Source organism: Halyomorpha halys, unplaced genomic scaffold, assembly GCF_000696795.3.
Source record: "Halyomorpha halys isolate HHAL.00 unplaced genomic scaffold, Hhal_1.1 Scaffold284.1, whole genome shotgun sequence".
NCBI classification, from domain to species: Eukaryota; Metazoa; Arthropoda; class Insecta; order Hemiptera; family Pentatomidae; genus Halyomorpha; species Halyomorpha halys.
The window spans coordinates 648624-659274 of NW_027105232.1; the positions used below are offsets into that span (position 1 = coordinate 648624).

Sequence of the window (10651 nt, forward strand, 5' to 3'; positions counted from 1 at the left end):
AACAAAATAAGGAGCATTGAGGATTTTACGAAGGATTTTGGATTGTAAAGATTGGGTACGAGAGGAATTCGAAGAAAGAAAAATATAAAGTAGTTTATATTCATCTTTGAAAGTTTTTTAACCTAAATTTATAGAAATTAATTTATCAAACTTCCTAAAAAAAAATCCAGAAAATATTTAACATATAAGTTCCTAGAAGGTAAAGGAGAGTGACGAAAAACGCTTAATAAAAAATCTGTTCCAACACTAGTTTTAATAAGCCGGGCGCATGCTCTGTGATTTTTGCGTTTCGCTAGTCTGATTACGTCACATAATTTTGAAATAATTAGTTTTCAAATTACACTTAAACTTTACATAAGCGTTTCAGTTGAGGGAACGATTAACTCCTAAAACTCTTTCTCAGTATTTTTAATATTGATTCTACAACAATTTTTGAGTTACTCGAAGGGTTTTCATGAAATGTATTACCGAAAGTAAAGTTGAACTATTTCAGTGAATCTCGACCGAGCAAAGTTCTGAGCTAAGTCCCTTGAGTTGGGGTTCCTAAGGCCCAAGACCTTTTGTCTTCTTTCTCGAATGACCTTATGACACCCATTGTTCATCTGGAGGCAGCCCTGCTCAATATGTCTCCTAGGAATTCGGGTTATGGCCGACGTTCTTGTTCTATTTTGAGGGTCATTAATATCGCACTTTAGTACCAAACTTTATACAGGTATTATTGAAAGTCAAAAATCTAGAAAATAGTAAAACCCTCCCCGTGGTCTAGTGGTCAGAGTATTCGTTCCAGTAGGAAAATAAATTTCTGAATATTTTTCAAAGGTTTATAATACCACATCAATTATAATCTTTCAAGGACAAATTTAAAACAATTTTATTGGATTTTTCGAAGTTTTAATTATCTTATCCCCAAAACAGCAATAATATAAATAATAATGATGAGGAACAAAATTATGTATATACATTCTTTTTAAAATCATATCAAGCTTGGTTTGATTTTAACCCCTCTTGGTCTCTTGGACTAGAAGCTTCTATCGGATTAAAGACGGTTCTGAAGACACATACAATCTGTGTCATTATAAACCTCTATCATAACAAAGTAAGCCCCGAAAGTTACTGGGGAAGGTAATATGGTCAGTATCCCGATATTTATCCTTTACCCAATTAAGAGCCCATGAATCAATTTTAAAGAGGCTAGGTTTTTTCTAGAGTCGATTCATAGCTTGTAAAAATAAAAATTCTCAGCCAGTGTACAGAGGAAACAATACAGTTCCCTTGGTGTATGATGTTTTTTAGAAATGACCAATTTTCAGAGAGTTTTATTTATTTATTTATTTATTATTATTATTTTTTTTTTTAATTTTATTTTATTTTTTATTTTTTATTTTAGTATGTATGAGATCATTCATCACTATTACCTATTGCCCACAACTGTGTGGCAGATTGTAATATCTATCAATAAATAAATCTATCAATCAGACAAAAGAAATGACCAAATAAGAAGATTTCCTTACTCTAAAGAGGAAATGAAATAACCCTTAAATAAATTGATGGAGGAATCACTCAAATTGAAGTTTTCGATATTACTCAGGTAGATCTCATTCATAAATTATACAAAAAGAAATTGATCGATTCATAATTTATCTATAACTTCAAATTTTGTATAAGGTCTCTAGTCCACTGGAAGGGGAAAGCTGCGAACTGCTAAGGAATGAATTCGTGCGAACGCCGCTCGTACCAAATCGTGCGACTGCCTTAGTTATTCGTCCGGGTTCTTAGTAGACGAGATGGTTCTTCAGGACGGTTTTTCTGAAGGAATTTTCTGTTTAGAATTATGACCTTTGATTCATCGACGCATCGACGCATAGCTGCTATCGACGAAGACGGAAAATGTGGGTGAATCACATCTAGCTATAAGAAACGAAATCGCTGAATTTTTCCCGTTTGCGGCATGATCTTCAAATGGGAGGTGACCATCGGTTATTAAACTGGTAATTTCATTTCAATCGAAAGCTCCTTCCACAATTTTTATAAATTTCGCATGTGATAGTTCATTCTGGTCTAATTCCCTTTTGGTTCCACAAATATTTTCTTTCCTTAAAAACAAAATTAACTTTTTACTGTACATTTGTACTTTTTTTTCTTACTCGTTCGCAACTAAATCCGGATCGGTTCGCACTTCCCACCTGTTCGGACGAAAACTGATAAACGGTAGGGGAACAGTGGACGCGATCTCCCACCAAGTTGGGATCGTTCGTGCGTTTTCTTGCAGATTCGAATGAATTGATACCGCAACTTTTCGCAGCTTTCCGCTCTCAGTGGCCAAGAGGCCTAAAAGCACATCTGACCTAATTTTAATTTTAATTTATATTTTAAATTTATTTAAATAGCGTTAATTTCTTAATATTTATTTTTTAAATTTAAATATGTACTAATAAAGCTATAGAGTTTGTTTTAGTGCTTTAGTCTCAGAAAATACCTGCCCGATTTGAAAAATGATTTTTGTGTTAAACATAGGCCGGCTATTAAGGAACGGGTTTATAATATCGTATCACGCTTCGACTCATAGGAACGGAGATGTAACCGTAAATCAATCTGGAAAACTACTAGGCACTTTAGGAGAACACCTTCCCGTTAAGGTATCCTTTGCAGTAACCAATATTAAATTGCTGGGACAAGCTTTTAAGCATATTGAAGTCGACAAAGACCGTTTTTCTCACGAACAACTCGCCACCTTAATGTCAAACTACACTGTCTTCTTAAATACATTTTTTTTTAAACATAGCACCTCATCATAAAATAATATTCTTTGGAAACGAAATATACATTTTGTATTCTTTAAATAAAATAAATTGTATCCATTTAAGGCACAATCACTTTATTAATATTTCAAATGTCTTAACGTTTCGGCCAATCTGGCCATCCTCAGGGGAAGTCTATATATTAACAGCCTTAATTATACACTTATTATTAAAAATTAAAAAAATCATTATTACCAATAAATTAGCATACTTTAAATATAAATTCATACCTCAAATCCGCTATTAATATTTTTTACATGCTATTCTGCCCAGGTCGTAGTTAGTAGTTGTACTTTACTAATTAGCAATTGAATTAAAACTTGAGTGACATTAAAACGTATATATCCAATTCTCTTGACACAGTTTATTTATGTAGATAGCTTTGTTTGGCATTAAGGTTACGAACTATATGTTGACTTTATACAGGATATATTGTGGAGAAAACTAAGTATATTATATATCAGTTTTCTTTAAAATTGTTTAAAACATATCATCTTTAAAAAAACTTTGTTATTATAAAACTATAAAAATGAAAACGTTTTCTGTCAAAGAAGTTTCAATTTTCTTTACTTCTGGGTTTTAGTTTTATTTTATGCCCTTTTTATCTAAGAAAACAGTCCCCCTCTTAATACCATGAAAGGTTATCGAGAATTAGTGGAAAGGCAAGGTTACATGGCAACTTTTTTTTTTTTTTTTTATACTTTAACATGTTAATAGTGGAAAGACATCTATTTTTGGATAGTAGCCTGTAAACGTGATCTAAATATCTGTAAATATTGAATCATGTACACCTGTTATTTTCATGTTGACATCTTCCCGCTTTATCGCCTCTAGACATGTAACTACAATCAATTATCACAACTATAATATAAACCATTAATTATTTTGAATTAGTTTCTTAATAAATTCTCAAAAAGATAAGATCCATTTCCATCCATTAGTTACAAAAATAAATTGTAGAAATTAATGGAAATGTATTATATTAGGTGTATTAGTATAAAAATTTATTACATCAACTATTTCTCCTAAGAAAAAAATTCATTTTGAATATCTGAGTAAATTTAAAATTTATTTAAATTAGATGATTCTAAAAAAAAAAAATGTCAAGCAAATCTAGTTGTGTTAAAACTATATTTATTTATTCTATTTTGGTTGATTTGTGTCCTTAGTCAATTTATAAATTAATTAATCAATATTTACTATCATGTGAATAAAAGAGAATTTCAAGTAATAATTTCTTCAAATGAGAACTAAATTGACTTATCGTGCATTTTAGTACAAGAGCCCAAGAGGAGAAAAAAGGCCGTTACTTCACCTCGATTTTTTATTACTTTGATGAAAACTATGTATAATTACTAGTCAAAATTGATGAGTCATCCAAGTATAGGTAGGAGGAATAAAAAATGGGGGCTATTTCAAATTGTTAAAAATAACTAAATTTTTATTCGGAGCTCTATATATTAACAACTAGCAACAACAATAGAAAATCTAAGAGAGCATCATTTAAAGTAGAGCAAATTTTCTAAAATGTAAGCCCTAATAGAGCTACTTGACGTTCAATATATAGCTTTTTAAAAAGCAACATTTCATAAAATTGTATGGAACGTACAGAAAAATCAGTAGTTAATGAATTTATTTTGAAAAATCTAAAACTCAAAAACCATTTGGCGTACAGATCTCTATTGGCACTCAAATTAAAGCTAGTTTAATGAGCTATAAGGTAGTTTATGACGTTTATTTTCTTTTGAGTAGTAGTTTTCATGGATATTTGCTAAAATAAATTGATTTATAGTTTTTCGGACAAATTTTCATTGGCCAAGTTTATATTCATATGAACTACTACCGCTACGAAGATAAGTGTCATAAACTACTTTATAGTAAGTTAAATTTCCTTTATTTTGAGTGCTGGCAGACATATGTGTGTCTTATGGGTCGAGATATATATATATTTTTTTAAATCCAACACTTTATACGAACAACTATAAATTAACAGTTTGTCAGTTTATTTTGTCAAATATCATAAAAACTACTACTCCTAAAAAGATAAAAGTTTTAAAATATTTTATAGTACATTAAACTAGCTTTAATTTGAGTGCTGGCAGATATCTATACGTCCAATGGTTTTTTAAATAAAGTTTTTCATAGATCAAACCTATTGTCCGAACAACTAAAAATCAATTTATTTTAGCAAATATCATGAAAACTACTATTCCTACGAAGGTAAACGAAGGTGCTTATAGACATTTGTAAGTCGAATGGTTATTGAGATATAGATTTCTCAAAATAGATTCACTAACTACTAATATTTCAGTACATTTTTATTAAATGTTGCTTTTTAAAAGGCTATATCTCGAGAAATATTTGACGTTAAGCTCTATTATCGCTCATATTTCAGCAAACTTACTCTTCTTTAAATAATGTTCTTTTAGATTTTCTAGTGTTGTTGGTAGTTCTTAAGATACAGAGCTCCGATTGAAAAATTAATGTTTTTTTAAAGTTTTGAATCAGCCGCCATTTTTTATTGCCTCTACCTATACTTGGCAGACTCATCAGTTTGGACTAGTAATTATACCTAGTTTTCATTAAAGTAATAAAAAATTGGGGTGAGATATCTGCTTTTTTTTTCTTCCCGGCTGTTGTACTATTTGTTTCCAAAATGTTTCGAATGCAAATGAAAATAATTACTTCAAATTTATATATATATACATACGCACATATATTAATGTTTTGGGGAGCAGGGTGGTTCAATGTGTAAGGCACTGTGCTACTAACTTGCAGAACCCAAGTTGTAATTCGCCTTTAGCAAATTATTTATCCTGCTACTGTTGGGTGTGATCATGAACTAATTACCTTCTTGAACAACGATTGAGCGGTGCAACTTTTCATATAGTAATTTTTAATTTAATTATAGATTTACATCACCACTTCATGATTATACCTCTTATTGCATTATATTATTTTACTATCATTGGGGCGTATTTTCTTTTTAGGTATACCGTGTAGTATACAGTATGTAGAGTTTAAAACTATTACTAACAAATATTATACATTAAAAAAAAAGAAATATCGAACAATATTTTCTGAAATATAATTTGAAGATTTATCTTCAAATTATATTTACAGTTTCATCAGTAATTAGTGATACCTCCACCATTCTTTAACTTGAGCCTACTTTGTAAATGGATAACTGTGGGTCTAACAAATTCTATATCAAAACGAATATACAAGAAGAGGTTTATTGATAAATAGAAATTTACTTACTAATTGAAAAAAAATATGAATTTAGTTTTAAAAATTCAGCTTAAAAGCTATTTTTGAGTATATAGGATGTCCCCATACACGTTCACACTACCTAACCTCTACAATTTTAAATTTAATAAGCTAGGTCATAATGGTGGTATCTTTTTTCGGTTTTTTTTTTCTGAGGTAATATTAATTTTTTCACTTTCTCCAGCATACCTTAATCCGAAATTCACTACGGAACGAAGTGTTTTTTTTCTTGCAATTTGACTGAAAATTACGGTTTAAGATTAATACATATCAGTCATTTTTTTGATCGGACATGTACTGAAAACAATTTGTCCAAAACTGAAAACACTTTTTTAATGATTTTTTAACGAATTATGTGTAAACGGTGCGAGAAATTAAAAAAAAAATAGAACTAAATCGTTTTAAAATCCAATTTTCTATAAGAATTCGTCATCAGTTATTGGAGTTTCCTCGACTAGCCGGGGAGACTAAAATGGCTGTCATGGTGATGATCAATAAATAAATGCTTCAATAATGATAACGGATTCTTGAAGAAAATTGAATAATGAAACGATTTTATTCTTTATGGTTTTTAAATTTGCCAAACCGTTCGCCTACAAATCGTAAAAAAACAATAAAACATTGTTCCCAGTTTTTGATGATTTATACCTTTTGGTGCCTAATATGAATTAGTCTTAAAATCTTATTTAAAAATAAATAAAAAAGAAGTGGATAACGTTAAAAAATAAACAATACTTTCAAAAGATAGACCACGTCTAAGTTATGGCTCTGCGAAAACCAAATCAAAATTCCTAAAATTATTAAGATTATAGAGGGATCAAACTGTTTACTGGAATACTCTGTATCAACGGTCGCAAGCTTGAAAGCCTGCGTACGAGATGAATCGTAATTTGTTGGATTAATGTTTTACTTAAAACTTTCTTTTTTTTTTTTTTTTTTTTTTTGTGAAAACCAAAATTATTCAGTTACTCATTTTTTATCGGACTTTGGCAGGTACTGTACAGTATAATTACTTCCAAGATATAAATAAAAGAGAAATAGGTCGATATTAATGTGTCATTTTATGTGTTTACAGTTTCAAAAAATGTCCGATCCTTAGTACTGGAGCTTAAATATCTTATTGTCACTGTAAATTGATACAATATGTAATTATAAGATATATTTACAACAATCTGTAAAGTTTTTATTTTATTTTAAATACGTTGGTACATTTGAACGTGAAATGGATCGTAGCTTACAATGAAAGTGCACAAGGCAAGAATATGATTAGCAACATGGTGTAAATTTTTCTGTAGAGCAGTTTCGAAAGATTCTACAATTATTATACAATGTTTTAAACATTTCATGTCCCATAATATTTTAGGTAAATAAGTTAGCATTAAGGTGTTACCCGATCACAGTATATAGTTTTATAGAAAAAAATTAGCCTTTTCCATAAAATACCAATCGTTTTAAAAATAGTGGCTTGTCACATTCTTACTTCAAGGCATTCATTTTTTTTTTTAATAATTGTGAGTATAAGACACAACGTGTGTGCAATGATCCTGAATTGCAATTACAAGTCAGTATGGAAGATGTGGCCGTTAGAACAAGACTGGTTTAAAACAAACATTATTCTAGAAGTGTGAAAAAATAAAATTTGATGTTGGATTATTTTTGGGCGATTATTTCAAGGGTTTTCATTCTGTACGACAAAGTAAGGAGAAGAACTTTTCTTCCAGGAAAATTCATTATCTTGTACTGCTTCTTAAAAATTTATGTTTATATTCTTTTATTTTATTTTATCTATAATTATATTATTGTCTTCATTACTAAACCTAAAATAAGGATTTCATCCCTCGTAATAAAAATATTAATATGAGTTACCTGCACATGTGACGTGAAATCAGCTTGTTTGTACAAAAAGAGCTACAAGGTGACTCATCTCTATTGTATACATGTTTTTTATTAATCAAAAATGGCCAATATAAAGCAAAAACAAAATTTTCAATTTTTGGGATGGTCTTCTAAAATATGAGCTGTCTCGAATAGGTTAACTCAGGATTACAGAATAACACTGCAACGTAACGAATGGTATAAATAAATGAGTAAAAACAATATTACAATACGCAATACTATTTTCCTCCATTTTATTGTTTCGTACCTCCCTTTATTAGTTGGTTTTGTTAGTTATTCAATTTGAGAATATTTCACAGTTTTTCGATAGAAGGCATAAGCTAAGCAGTTTCTAAATAAAAAAATTATAAGCATTTCCCGAATTCAACCTAGCTTTTATTTCCTCATCAATTTCGTTTATTCTAGTTACCGTAGAACCCAAGTACTTAAACCTATCTACCTGTTCAAACGTATTTGCTTCTATCTCTATATCACTGAAATTGCTGGCGTTTAAACTGCTAACTATGTATTTTGTTTTATCTGTATTTATTTTAAAATCTATTTCCTTACTGGAGTTTATTAACGTGTTTGTATTTTAACTTAAATAAATATGTGTAAAAAGAAAATAGTTCTTCAATTTTAATTTGGATAACCATCAAGAGATAATGTCAAATCTTTTTGTTTTTAAATAATACGTCATTATTTTTTTTTTGTTCCTTCCCATAATAACTTGGATTTTTTTAATTATTCACTTTGAGGACGATTCAATGAGACGTGGTGTTAGTAAAGTAAATATATTTAACTAAATTGAATTCATGACTGCGTTATTCCTTGACTTAGCATTCGGCCCTTGATCTTGTGAAAATCGTTTTAGAATAAAAGACAAGTCGCGTTATGTAAATATTTCAATAGAGCAACTTTTAAAAAATCTACTATTCTTATTCATTGTTTTACATACACACATACATTTCCATATTTAATATTTATATTCCATAATATTGTAGGTAAATGTGTTAGCATTTGTGAATTAGTGAAACTTACACAATAAACAGCTTTACAGAAAAACAAGGGAGCATTTTGTACAATATTCTAATTTCCTTCAAAATTGTTGCTAGTCACAATCTAGCTCCAAGCTATTCAATTTTATAGTTGATAATGGAAATTATAAATTATTAATTATTAAAAGTGTGTCATCTAAAAACTATTAAATGTTAGTAGTATCATATATCTTTTTTGAACAATTTATTACAATTCTAAAATTAAGATAAACATTTTAACACAGATAACACCACAAAATAACATTCTCAATACGGGAAAAAATGTATCAAAATTCGGTTAAATAAAAGAGCCCTACATAATATTAATTTCTGTTTTTTGTTGCTTATCAGCTATTTAATTTAGTAAAGTAAATAAAATAAAAAATGAAGGGTTAGGAGTTTGGTACTTTGTAAGGAAGTACTCATTCATAAACAACGGTTTTGTAAACAGATGATTTGTTCATGATTACGCTCAACCACCAGGTTTCTCCCTTAATTAACGCTGAAGTAACAAGATAAATAAGTATCTACCACGGCTGGATTCGAACACGTGTTCTGGGAGTTAATAGCACAAGCCCTTACCGAGCCACCCCGCTTCCGTTATAAGCCCCTTGTAAAAATCACTTAAATAAATGAATAAAAAATAATCAAATTAATTCTATGGAATTTTAATTTGGATAATAGTTCAGAGATGATGTCAAGTATTTTATCCCATGTCCAACGTTTCGGCCGATCCGGCCATCATCACAATCTTAATTTTAGTATCACAGCCTCACATCGATTTATTAAAATTTGCAGGCTATTATGCCCAAGTTATTTTAAAGTATTTAAAATGAATCTGTTTTTCTGAAACAGTTTGTTGTACTGTAGTATTTATTAATAATTTTTATCCTTCACAATTTTTATATTTTACTATCATTAACTAATCACAACACAATTACATGTAAATATATAAAACTAAATTGAATCCAAGACTGCGTTATTCCTTGACTTAGAATTCGGCTCTTGCCCTTGTGAAAATCGTTAAAAAAAAAAATTCTATGCAATGTCAACTCGGATAATGATTCAGAGAGGGAGACAAATGTTGCTAGCTGTTTTTCTTATTAACTTCCATGCGATTCTTGTTAGTAGAGTTGGTTTTTGGAAAAGTCATTCAATTCGAAGATAATTATGTGACACTTGAGGAGTTTGAGAAGCAAAAATATATACAATTAACGACTAAGATCCAGATAAGCATGCTCACCGCTTCTGCTCTATCGTGAAGGCGTTCCTGTACAAAGCACTGAGGATGCCGAAGGCGATGAGGAAGAGGATGAGCTCCCGGTAGATGAGCTTATAGAGGCTGCCCCGCCACAAGAAGAGGAGCCGGGTGAACCCCCCGCTGGTCGAGGAGGCCACCTCGTACTGGTAGCTCACCGTCATCGGCCGCTGATCATCGCGCACTGTCTCTGGCTACTGTCCTCCCACCAGAGGGAGCACGAGAGGGGGGGGGGCGCTGTCTTCACTCCCTATCTTTATTGCATCAACAAATTTGTCCAAAACCTACCCTTACAACGAAGAATTATTACACACCAATAGCCCGGAAGCCGGATGCTAGTCGGCTTACCAGAATCTAACATATGCAATCGTACTTCATAAATGCCTAAATTTAATAATATAAATGTATCAATA

At 30.5% G+C, this 10651-nt stretch overlaps 1 protein-coding gene across 3 annotated transcripts in view; it reads right to left on the bottom strand.

The window, feature by feature from the left end:
- The window catches only part of LOC106680733 (bestrophin-2), a 67401-nt gene extending 56987 nt beyond the window's left edge, over window positions 1-10414 (bottom strand). For all 3 annotated transcript variants that reach the window (XM_024364404.2, XM_014420648.2, XM_014420649.3), the window contains exon 1: window positions 10224-10414. In XM_024364404.2, the coding sequence (XP_024220172.1) occupies window positions 10224-10402 (179 nt within the window). In that variant the 5' untranslated portion in view covers window positions 10403-10414. The remainder of the gene's footprint in view (window positions 1-10223) is intronic.
- Between the last annotated feature and the right edge of the window lie 237 nt (window positions 10415-10651).